Source organism: Gopherus flavomarginatus, chromosome 2 (assembly GCF_025201925.1).
Source record: "Gopherus flavomarginatus isolate rGopFla2 chromosome 2, rGopFla2.mat.asm, whole genome shotgun sequence".
NCBI classification, from domain to species: domain Eukaryota; kingdom Metazoa; phylum Chordata; order Testudines; family Testudinidae; genus Gopherus; species Gopherus flavomarginatus.
Genome location: NC_066618.1, coordinates 177,698,153 through 177,711,261, shown reverse-complemented (window position 1 = coordinate 177,711,261; position 13,109 = coordinate 177,698,153). Strand labels below are relative to the sequence as shown.

The following is a 13,109-nucleotide window of genomic DNA, read 5'->3' as shown; positions in this document are numbered from 1 at the left end:
ACATAAGCTTACAGTATTGGAAAACTTGCCACATTCACGTTATTAAAACCAGTTTAACTTAATTAAGCACACTGTAATGCTGATGGACTAGCACTAAAGAAGCAGCACTATAGAAAAAATTCTGATATGACAGAATGATGCAAATAATATATATTTTTTTAATTTATCAAAATTTTATTGGAAATTTATATGAAGAGGTATTGAAACAAAGATTTGTTTTTAATTAAAAGCAATCTTTCTGGCTTTTTTGGCTGCAAAATCAGTAATAATGTCATCGTATGACAAAGACAAAGTCGTGTCTTGTTCGATTGCAAGAATAGCAAGACCAGTTAAGCGTTCCTGACTCATTGTAGAGCGGAGATAGTTTTTAATGAGCTTTAGTTTTGAGAAACTCCGTTCTCCAAATGCTACTGTTACAGGAATTGTCAGTAGAATACGAGTGGCAATGTACACAGTAGGATATAGGTCAACAAGTTTGCGGGTATGAATAAACTGTACAATGTCCATCACTGATTTTGCATGTGGCAACATTGATGACAGTGTACTCAATTCTTCGTACAGTTCAAGTCCATTTAAATCAAAACTATCACCATGCTTCAGGAGGCTCTCTAGGTTCTTGCACTTTGTCATAAGTTGCTCTTATTTTCCTATTTCATAGAATCATAGATTATTAGGGTTGGAAGGGACCTCAAGAGATCATCTAGTCCAACCCCGTGCTCAAAGCAGGACCAATCCCCAAATCCTTAAATGACTCCCTCAAGGATTGAACTCACAACCTTGGGTTTAGCAGGCCAATGCTCAAACCACTGAGCTATCCCTCCCTCCTATTTTGTTGAATTTAGTTATGTCATACAAAAATCCAAACTGTTCATGGTGTACTTGCAAGGTATTAAACCTTTCATCAACAGCAGATACTGCTTTATCCATCACAACATTAAAAAATTCAACCTCAAATTTCTTTTCTGGATCATCTATGGGCATGATCTGCTGTACAGATTCTTAACAAAGAAGTGTCCCTGGCCTTTTTAACTCATATTAACTATGTATTTACTTTATGAAAATTGGAGAAAACATTGTGAAAACGTAAAACATTGGCTGCCCAACTTCTGGGCTGGCAAAGGTTATACTGACTCACAGGGAAAAAAAAAAGCAGGAAAATCTTAGTACAACATATGGTCACTCTATACCAGGGGTCGGCAACCTTTCAGAAGTGGTGTGCCAAGTTCACTGTAATTTAAGGTTTCTTGTGCCAGTAATACATTTTAATGTTTGTAGGTTTCTCTCTATGTCTATATTATATAAATAAACTATTGTTATTATCTGAGGTCTTGGCCACCGGTCCTGCTCAGGCCACTGCCAGCTGAGTAAATGAAACCCCAAACCGGCAGCGGGCTGGTGGCTGGAACCCTAGACAAGGATCCCAGGCCCTGCTCAGCCCGCTGCTGGTCTGGGGTTCTGACCACCAACTCCTGCCAGCCAGGATCCCGGCCGCCAACCCCCCCTCAGCCCGCTACCAGCCTGGGATTCTGCTCACCCAGGCTGGCAGGAGGCAGAGTGGGGCTGGCGGCTGAGCTCCTGACTGGCAAGGGGCCGGCAGCAGTAACCCCGGAGTAGCAGTAGGCTGAGTGCTGCTGGCACCCCAGACTGGCAGCAGACTGAGCCACTCAACCCCCCACCGGCCCTGCTCAGCCCGCCACCAGCCCACTTAACCCGCTGCCGGCTGAGTGAATGGAACCCCAGGCTGACAACGGGTTGAGTGGTTCAGCTGGCCTGCTCAGCCCACTGACAGCCTGGGGTTCCTTGGGGGTCCCTAGGCCAGCAGCAGGTGCTGAGTGGGGCCGATGGCTGGTATCCCAGCTGGCAATAGGGCAGCAGCCGGAACCCCAGAGCAGTGATGGGCTGAGCCGCTCAGCCTGCTGCTGCATACCATCAAAAATCAGCTCACCTGCCACCTTTGACACGTGTGCCGTAGGTTGCCGACCCCTGCTTTATACACTAGTAAGGAGATGAGCACATTACAGTTGTTGGAGGGCTCTTAACAGGCTATAGGAAAGTCAGTCAACATTTTTTGTTTCTCTGATGAAAACTGGCCCACTCCCTGCCTCAAACCAAACCTGTCACTAATAATTGTCAACAACTTAATTTTCTGTTTTTGGCTAAGATATTGATTTTTTTAAAAAAAATATTGAAATTGGATTCAGGATTGTTAGCAAGAATTTTTGGCAAACAAAGTTGTTAAATGACAATCTAAATGGCAACACAGTACTGCTTTCATGCTTGGCTCACCCCCCAGCCTGCTGGTCCAACAGCTGCAGTAGAGGAGGAGATAGGTGGAAAACTGCAGGACCCCAAAATCCACCTCTTGGGGTGCAGAGTGACAACAGCAAAAGCAAACCCTCAGGTCCAATCACACGCCAATGGGCACCACCACCAGCCTTACGGACCATGGTGAAGTTAGCACAGCATCTGATCTCAGGGACGGGGCATCCATGGAGCCACAGCAGCTCATCCTGCCCTGTGCAGCTCCCCCCGGATGAGATGGATCGCTGGCAGCTGCCAGCCCGGGGGAGAGGCGCTCCCCAGCTAGGGTGGTCAACTCCAGATGTCCTGATTTTATAGGGCCAGTCCCGATATTTGGGGCTTTGTCTTATATAGGCACCAATTACCCCCACCTAGAGTGACCAGACAGAAAGTGTGAAAAATCAGGACAGGGATGGGGGGGGGGGTAAAAGGAGCCTATATAAGAAAAAGACCCCAAAATTGGGACTGTCCCTATAAAATAGGGATATCTGATCACTATACCTCAATCCCCTATCCTGATTTTTCACACATCTGGTTAACCCCAGCCAAGCCCTGTGTGACACTCCAATCCTGGCTGCCTGCCGAGGAAGTGAGTTACTTTCACTTTCATTCCTCAGCAGGCAGCCAGCCAGCCCTCCCACCACCTATCCCCCAGCACCTCACCCAACCCAGCCCTGACGGAGGGGAGGGAGGAGAGAGAGAGGGGTGCTCCTGGGGAGGAGGGAGAAAGGAGGAGGTGCTCCGTGGGGCAGGGGGGAGAAGAATGGATGTTATGGGGGACAACAAAGGATACTGGTTCCAGAGCCACAGAGCCTGCCTCACCTGACCTCAGCCAGGGGGAAAGAGTCACACTCACAGGTGAGCTCCCTCCCCTTCCCAGAGACCCCAGCAGCCAATCCCATTCCTCAGACTGTGCTGCATTCGGCTCTCTCTAGGACCCAGCAGCCCTGCTTCTACACTGTCTGGGCTGCCTGCCGAGTGGTGCCCCCAGGCAGAGTGAGGCCCTACGCGGCTGCCTATTTTGCCTATGCCTAAGGACGGCCCTGCTAGATACTGACAACACAGCCATATTTAAAGGGTTCTGTTTGCCTTTGTGAGGGAGGAGGTGTGAGAGAAAGAAAGAATCAAACACAGATTGCTACTGGAAAATGGAGGTAGATTACATGGGAGGTCAGGCATGTGACATTTTTACTTTATAATACTGTGCAGTTCTGCAAAGTGTCATTTTAAAATAAATTGTATCTTTTAAAATAAATTGCAAACCCGCATAACATTATAAAAATAAACCTCTTACTGAACACCTCCCCTCACCTCCACCCCCCAAAAAACCTCAGAAGTAATACTGCCTACCCTCCCCAGCACAGAGGATGTCAGGATATTGCTTGGAGCAGAAGCCATTACTCTGTGGCAAGATGGAACATTGGGAGATCCAAAAAAGAAAAGAGGTAAGTTCTAAGTTCTGAATGACTCTCTTAGCCTGGCTATTGGAGGTGTGCAGCACATTACTAAAGTTATTGAAATGTTGTTAAAATCCTTGGTATATCACTTTTCAGTACTTCGTTTATACAGTACCCAAATGAAGTGACAGATACAGTAGAAATAAAAGCAGAAAAAGGGTTAGGTCTAGTTTGTGAGGTGGACTGCAGATCCACATAGGGAAGCAAATGGGGAATAAGGCACTCCCCTTGCTGCCCTGAGCAGACTACCTGAGTGCAGGCATGCAAGTTAAAGGGTCACTGCATTCCTGTTTAGTACCCTGCCTTGCCCCTTGAATAGGTGTGTCTGGAGACTAGGCAGAGAGCCTTGGCTTTGCACCTCCTAGGAACTGGCTAGTACAGGTAAGCCAGCATCCTAGGGATAGGAATACATTATTTCCCCTAAGTGCAAGGAGGTAACACCTCCACTTGGTTCCTGCGTAGCCCTTGCTGCTGGAATTTTTTTAACTACTGTATCATAATCATGTTAAACTATGGTGGCTTCGTATGTCACATGATACTGATGGTAGCGCAATAACAGGAGATTTCAAGAAACAATCAGTGTAACTACAGCTTTAAGTGCCTACAGAAGTGTGTTAAAAATAAAAAAACAAACATTAAAAGGAAGCATCACTGTACTACTGAACTGCTTCCAAATGGCTGCTGCTGTTGCTCTGAATCTCATCCTCTGGTGCTGTCATAACATTTCTTCCCAGATCTGGACCTTAGCGTCCAAAATATGGGTGTTAGCATGAAAACCTCCAAGCTTAATTACCAGCTTACATCTGATATCGCTGCCACCAGCCAGGAATTATACAGTGCCTAGCTCACTGTGGTCTCCCCAAAACCTTCCCTGGGGGACCCACAGACTCAGATGCCTTGAGTCTTACAACAAAGGGAAATAACCCCCTCCCCTTGTTTCCTTGTTACTTCCTCCCAGGCTCCCCTCCCTGGACGACCCTAGGAGATTCCCTGCTTCAAGTCCTTGAAACACAAATACTGAGAGATCAAATCTCGCTCTCCCCTCACCCACAGGGTATGCAAAGTCAGGCTTAGTAAATCTAACACAAAGAGAGTTTCCCCCTGACTTCTTCCTCCCACCAATTCCCTGGTGAGCTGCAGACTCAATTCCCTGGAGTCCCCACTAAAGAAAAAACTCCAACAGGTCTTAAAAAGAAAGCTTTATATAAAAAGAATGAAAAAGGACATAAAATGGTCTCTATATTAAGGTGACAATATACAGGGTCAATTGCTTAAAAGAAAAATGAATAAACAGCCTTATCCAAAAAGAATACACTCCAGCAACTACACACATGTAAATACAAAAAAACAATATAAACCTATTGTCTTACTATCCTTGTACTTACAACTTGGAAACAGAAGATTAGAAAGCCTGGAGATAGAAAAATCACTCTCAGAGCCGAGAGGGCACAGACACAAGACAAAGAACAACGAACTCACACCCAAAAAACTTCCCTCCACCCAGATTTGAAAAAGTCTTGTTTCCTGATTGGTCCTCTGGTCAGGTGTTTCAGGTTACTGTTTGTTAACCCTTTTATAGGTGAAAGAGACATTAACCCTTAGCTATCTGTTTATGACAGGTGCTACATAACAGAATGTGGTTTATGGTTACTTATGATCCACAAGTTGTGAAAACCTACAACTGGGGGCAAGGGGAATCTCATCATTCAATTCAATGTAATCTGAGCAGAGGGTATTGTTCAATTAGAAAATACATTACTGTGTAAAATGTTCCAACAGGAAGAAGTGGCAAAGTAAACCTTCAAGATTACAAAAGTCAGTCACAAGCGTAGGAAAATTAACAGTATCAAAAAATTCTAAAGCATTAAGATATTTGTATTTACATAGTTTGGAATTCTGACACCATCATCATATAATTCTTAGAGAGATCATTGTTACATTGACTGTTAGGCCTTTGCTAACCTGCTACATATTTATGGTATGGAAATTAATTTGATTTTTAATATATATTACTACTTGGAATATTAGGTGGTTTTAGACCCTAAATGTTTCCAAAGTGTAATCCATGAATGCAGGAACATGATGCAGTAGAATCTGAATTATCCAGAAAAGTGATTATTTTTTACCCCTCGAGTCTCTTTCAACTGACTGTTGAAGCCTGTCTGTTTCAAGTGGCTGGAGCAGAGAAAGGAGGTATTAGCCCCATTTTGAGTCATCACCTCTTTTTCTGCTCTGAATAGCAAAATTCTTGCTGGATATTGAGGAAATAAAGTACAAACCCATTTCCCATTGAAGAGGCAAGATAACTTGATTACTTTACTTTTGTGTTAACTTCTATTCCAGCCACATGAGAACTCAAATATGCAAGTGTGGGAGTTTTCTTCTGTTCTACTCTCTATACATTCTTATGCAGCTCTCATCACTGTAGTACCTGAGTCCCTTGTAGGAGTGCATTAAGTGGCATGAGTAACATTGGTCACTTGTTTTTTCTCTCTCCCCCATCCTCTCCTCAGCTGGAGAATTATGTGTGCAGGGTAGTAGATTTTCTTTTTCTTTATTGTATCACTATATGTTGTATTTGAAGAAGGCAAGACCAAAGAGGTGCACCTTGCACTTGGAGTGGAAGGTGATGAGGTTTATGATGGTGCTTAGTTCCTGTGGGAGTTCTTTCCACAGTATCGGACCAGTCCCTGAGAAAGCGCTGCACAGATGAGCTTTAACCTTCCAGGTTATATCCTCATTGCAGGAAGAGGTGTGTTTTTACATTGAGAGAGCTAACCCAGATTAGCTATGTCAATTTAAAATCTAGTGGAGATAAGGCACAGGTAGTCTTTTATCTCAACTAATTACCTCAAGGTAACACTTACCTGTGCCATGTCTCTACTAGGATTTTACATCTAGAAAGCTAATTCAAGTTAGCTAGCTCCATGTAATATCACATCTATTATTTTGCAGTGAAGACACAGTCCTACTCTCTACTCTATGCTACTTTTCTCAATCCTGGCCAGTCAAGGGAGCACTTGCTACTGGCAAAAGTGCTTTTTTTAGGAAAGCATTCAAGCATGTGCTTAAATCCATCCCTATTCAGGAAAGCACTTACGCACATGGTTAACTTTAAGCATGTGCATAAGTCCCATTGACTCCAGGGGCTTAAATATTTGTTTAAGTACTTTTCTGACTAGTGTGAGTGTTGGCCCTGGACTTCTGAGCCCTCTTTCCACCCGTGTAATTTCCTGTTCCAGGCCGAAGAACAGTCACCCCAAACTACAAAGGACAGCTTCCTCAGTGACATGTATGAAATATAGATGCTCTACCCTCCTTCTTGCTTTTTCTCCACAAGCCTCCTAGTGCTCCATAGCCCATGAGATTTACCTAATTGTACTTCTGTTAGTTAACACGTGTAAAGTTGGAATTGTACGTTATGGTTTGATAGCACCAGATCTTTATTGCACACAGGAATATTTGGATCCAAGGGCAGGCTGCCAATAATCCCACAAAAAGTCTGCACTTTAACCTGGCATTAATACTGTGTACTGGAAGGTGAGAAGAGGGCACAGCGTGTATGCAAAGAGATGGAGTGACAGACTGAGATATTTATTCATTTTCCCATTTAAGCAAAAATGTTTTTTCTAAGCCATAATCAAGGAGGGAGATAACACCATTGGGCAAACAAACTTCTATTAGTGCATGTGCACTTTGTTATTTAAAAGGATACTGAGTATATTTACACCCTAACATTGTTGTAAACTTTGAGGTGGACCTTCTTCAGGAAATGTTTTTTGAAAATACCTGCCATGTGGTGCAATCTGGGGCATTCCAAAAGCCAATTCCTGTAAAAAATCTGCTTTTCAGAAGTATTTTGTGAGCCTCAAGGATGTAGTCTACAATGTTTCTAGCAGTGCCCATAAAAGGATGAATGCCACCAAAAGCAAAGACATCACTTCAACTATTCATTCAACTACTTAAATTTGAACAAAGGGCAGTTTTAACATAGTCACCATGTGGATGACTGAGAGAGCACTTTAGAGATAGTGACTGATCAGACATGAGGTATTAACCTAAGTAGGAAAGGATAGTTGACTGAAAGTGAGAGATTATTGTAATTCCATATTTTATCCATTATGAAATGATGTCAATGGATATAATTAAAATGAGCTGCGAGAATAGTCCTGGCAACTGGAATTTTAAATAATTTTAAAAGGCTTTAGTTTTTTGGCAGTAAGTCTTGTCTTGCTCAAGAGGATAAAAGATCAATTTCTAAGTCTTAGTTTAATACCATCCTTTTAACTGCACCAAATATGAAACATCAGTGAACCAAATGTTTTTCTACACTTTGTTTTCATTACAGAATGTTGTACTTTGATGTTGCTAATGATCTTTAAGTACAATACTATTCTATGATTTCACTAAATGGTTCTTGTCTTCTGGCATAGCTCTGTATTACACACTTACCTCATTCAAAAACAGACATACAAGTTTGATTTTGTTTTCCAATTAATTTATATCCTAATAGTTGCAGTTCTCTTTGGCTAACTTATCTCACTTTAAAAAACAAAAAAAACACATATGGACATCTCACCATTTGGTTACCTAATGGTTAACCTTTATTCATTTTACTACTTTACCTGCCTTAAATATCGTGGGTGAAATCTTTGCTCCACTGAAGTCAATGAGAGTTTTATTTGCTTTTTTGTAGAAATGTTATTTTAAAGCATTAAGGTTGAGAGAAACTTTCTTTCTATGCCACTCACAAAACAACTTCATGATTTACTGAGACTGTTCTGTTATTTATTAAGCTTCACATTATGCTTACCTCTGTTCTAAACACAGAGGCTGGCATAACCCCCGCCACATAGTTTACATTCAGGACTAATTTCAGGACTGAATTACTTTAACTTTAAATCATTTTTCATAAAGCAACCCAAAATGAACAAACAATGGCTGTGCAGACTCCTATTCCTAATTCATGGTAGTGGAATTAAATTGCAGCCCTTTGTTCACAAGAAGGCAGCCCAGATTGTACATAAACTAAGTGTTTATGTATCACAATACTGTGGTTGGTAATGGCACTGACCAAACTAAGGCTCTGATCCTGCAATTAGATCTATATGCTCCACTTACACAGATCCTTTGAAGATTGGCAGGCAAGTCCGGAACTGGTTTTCATGACTATGGCTCCGACTGGAAGAATCATTAAGCCATTTATAACTTAATGAATTTTGATTACCCGTTACGGGAATATGTTTTAACAAATTAATTTGACTATTAAAACTGATCAACCAAGCTTTTTTGTACCTACTGCAATTATCTATACATATAAACCAAATTTCATAACCAACTATGATGCAGCTAAATGTTTGAGCTTAGGGTAAGAAGTGTGGCATGTCCTTCACCCACTTTTTGAACAACACTTAATAACAGAAAGCACAGCTATATTAAAAAAAATAGTAAAACACAGCACTTGTCTTTTGATTTAAAAATTCCATTCCATGCAGGTTATTTGACTATATTCTTCACCATGGTAAATGAGCACCTCAACTCAATTTTAATTAATCCTTGTAGGAACATTTAATATCCCATTGCTTGAAACCATTTTAAAAGTTGCAAAAAACCCTGCCTAACTCTACTGACAAAACACAATCACTACCCTCCTGTTGCCTTTTTTAAAGTGGGCACTGAAGTGTTGTTTTTAAAGACCTCTGGGGAAAAACTATACTGCTTTTCTTTTTCATGTTGCACTTACACATTCTGTAGCCTTTCTCTCTGACTAGTTATTAACTTCACCTGAAGTGACATGCTGCTGAATGTGTGATGCTGCCTCACACTTGCTCTTTAGGCAAGTAAAAAGAGACTGTTGGACTTTCATAGCCAATATACTCAGAGCTTTTTATCTGGATGAAGACCAAGTGAGAGGCTGCACCACAAACTCGGCAAATCATCACATTACTGTGAAGTTAATGTGTAATCAGTTGGGAAAAAGGCTAGAATCAGCAAATCAAAATGCTAATCTCAAAAAATTAACCACTCTTTTTTTTGTTTTCCAACAGGCCTGAGGTAGTCCATTTCACTCCCTACTTAGAATAGGTAACACTGGGAGTGCTACTGGTTTGTCAAAAAACATTAGACATAGTATAAAAATGTTATTGAAGCATGTAAAAATAAAAGCAATTTTATTGCCTTTGCCAAACAACAAGCCCATGCATGTCTTTTATGACTTCCAAGATACAATTTGCAGTTTTGTTTGTCCCATCTATGCATCTAAGAGATTCTCTGCTCCTTGTATCTTACTCCAAAATGGAAATTATTTGCCTCCGTGGTGAGAGAGAGAGAGAGAGAGAGAGAGAGAGTGTGTGTGTGTGTGTGCACATTGGAAAAAAATAACTCCAACTATACATACAATATGATGGGGGCTAATTTAGCTACAATTAATCAGGAATGAGATCTTGGAGTCATCGTGGATAGTTCTCTAAAGTTGTCCACGCAGTGTGCAGTGGCAGTCAAAAAGCAAACAGGATGTCTAGAAATCATTAAAAAAGGGATAGAGAATAAGACAGATAATATCTTATTGCCCTCATATAAATCCATGGTACACCCACATCTTGAATACTGCAAACAGATGTGGTCACCTCATCTCAAAAAAGATATACTGGCAATAGAAAAAGTTCAGAAAAGGGCAACTAAAATGATTAGGGGTTTGGAACGGGTCCCATATGAGAAGAGTTAAAGAGGCTAGGACTTTTCAGCTTGGATATGACAGAGGTATATAAAATCATGAGTGGTGTGGAGAAAGTGAATAAGGAAGTTATTTACTTGTCCCATAATATAAGAACTAGGGGGCACCAAATGAAATTAATAGGCAGCAGGTTTAAAACAAATAAAAGGAAGTTCTTCTTCACACAGTGCACAGTCAACCTGTGGAACTCCTTGCCTGAGGAGGTTGTGAAGGCTAGGACTATAACAGGGTTTAAAAAATAACTAGATAAATTCATGGAGGTTAAGTCCATTAATGGCTATTGGCCAGGATGGGTAAGTAATGGTGTCCATAGCCTCTGCTTGTCAGAGGGTGGAGATGGATGGCACAGAGCTGATGCGCAGGATCCCCTGGGAAAATAACATGAGGGGGAAAGGAGTCCAGGAGAGCTGGCTGTATTTTAAAGAATCCTTATTGAGGTTGCAGGAAAAAACCATCCCGCTGTGTAGGAAGAATAGTAAATATGGCAGGCGACCAGCTTGGCTGAACAGTGAAATCCTTGCTGATCTTAAAAGCAAAAAAGAAATTTACAAGAAGTGGGAGATTGGACAAATGACCAGGGAGGAGTATAAAAATATAGCTCAGGCATGCAGGAGTGAAATCAAGAAGGCCAAATCACACTTGGAGTTGCAGCTAGCAAGAGATGTTAAGAGTAACAAGAAAGGTTTCTTCAGGCATGTTAGCAACAAGAAGAAAGTCAAGGAAAGTGTGGGCCCCTTACTGAATTAGGGAGGCAACCTAGTGACAGAGGATGTGGAAAAAGCTAATATATTCAATGATTTTTTTGCCTCTGTCTTCACAAACAAGGTCAGCTCCCAGACTGCTGCAGCCCTCTGTGGAGACCAGCCCTCTGGTGACCAGGTGAAGATGACCAGCCCTCTGTGGAGAAAGAAGTGGTTTGGGACTATTTAGAAAAACTGGACGAGCACTAGTCCATGGGGCTGGATGAGCCACATCCGAGGGTGCTAAAGGAGTTGGCGGATGTGACTGCAGAGCCATTGGCCATTATCTTTGAAAATTCACGGTGAACAGGGGAGGTCTCGGATGACTGGAAAAAGGCTACTGTGTCTGTAGTGCCCATCTTTAAAAAAGGGAAGGAGGAGGATCCAGGGAACTCTAGGCCAGTCAGCCTCACCTCAGTCCCTGGAAAAATCAAGGAGCAGGTCCTCAAGGAATCAATTCTGAAGCACTTAGAGGAGAGGAAAGTGATCAGGAACAGTCAGCATGGATTCACCCAGGACATCATGCCTGACTAACCTAATTGCCTTTTATGAGGAGATAACTGGGTCTGTGGATGAGGGGAAAGCAGTGGATGTGTTATTCCTTGACTTTAGCAAAGCTTTTGATACGGTCTCCCACAGTATTCTTGCCAGCAAGTTAAAGTAGTATGGGCTGGATGGGTTGCAGTGGGGGAGGTTTAGGTTGGATATTAGGAAAAACTTTTTCACTCAGAGAGTGGTGAAGCACTGGAATGGGTTACCTAGAGAGGTGGTGGAATCTCCTTCCTTAGAGGTTTTTAAGGTCAGGCTTGATTTAGTTGGGAATTGGTCCTGCTTTGAGCAAGGGGTTGGACTAGATGACCTCCTGAGGTCCCTTCCAACCCTGATATTCTAGGAGGGAGATCACTTGATCATTACCTGCTAGGTTCATTCCCTCTGGGGCACCTGGCATTGGCCACTGTCAGTAGACAGGACACTGGGCTGGATGGACCTTTGGTCTGACCCAGTATGGCTGTTCTTATGTTCTTAAACATGTCAGTAGGAGGGTTCCAGCACATTGGATGGAGAAACTGTGATCAGCAATGTGTGGTCTGCAAAGTATGTTTTATGACTATACTCTGGAGAGGGTAAGGCTGCACAACATGATTTTCAGAAAAATAAAATTTCAGTCCATGCTGGTCAGAAATTGTGCTAGACTCACGCTTATACAGATTTGATCCCATTGACACCCAGCCTCCACAACTTGCAGAGGCTGAGAAGCCAGTTTTCTGCCTGGTTATGTTGGCCAGCATATACAGGGCATTGGAACTAGATGTGAACAGTATCTGAAATCTGTTTTAAAGAAGGTATGCCTCATTTCACACCACCCAATACACCCATATATGTATACAGCCCAGAGCTCAAATAAGGGAGAAGGGGGTGGAGACTAGTGACAAGTCCTTACATCAGAGGAAGGAAGCTAAGGAAATAAAGCACCCTCCCCAATATCCCTAGCTAGCCTACTGCCAAAGCCTGACCCCCAAATACCCCAGAGCCCGATCCCCTCAATGCCCCTAGCTTTCCCCAAAGCACTACACCGCCCCTCCCTCAAAACACCCCCTCCCCCGAGACTCCCCAGCAGCAGCAGGGGGCTGAGAAGCCCTGGAAGGCGGGGGCGGCTCCGCGCTGGGAGCGCCGCGGCCTGGCCGGGCAGAGCCGGGGCTGACTTTACCCGTAGGAGGCAGAGGCGGCAGCAGCAGGTCCCCGGAGTCCGAGCGGCGGCGCCCCGCGCGCGGCCGGCGGGAGCTGGGAGAGGACTCGGAGACTCCGCAGCAGCGCCCCGCCAGCGCCCGGCCGAGCCATTCCCGCTCCCCGCAGCTCCCAGCCGCCCCGCCTCGGGCA

The 13,109-nt window shown here is 43.2% G+C and overlaps 1 protein-coding gene across 1 annotated transcript in view; it reads right to left on the bottom strand.

Moving 5' to 3' along the window:
* BPHL (biphenyl hydrolase like) overlaps positions 1-13,109 on the bottom strand; it is a 27,991-nt gene extending 14,882 nt beyond the window's left edge. Inside the window, exon 1 of the mRNA XM_050940249.1 lies at positions 12,940-13,109. Coding sequence (XP_050796206.1) covers positions 12,940-13,070 — 131 coding nt within the window. The 5' untranslated portion in view covers positions 13,071-13,109. The remainder of the gene's footprint in view (positions 1-12,939) is intronic.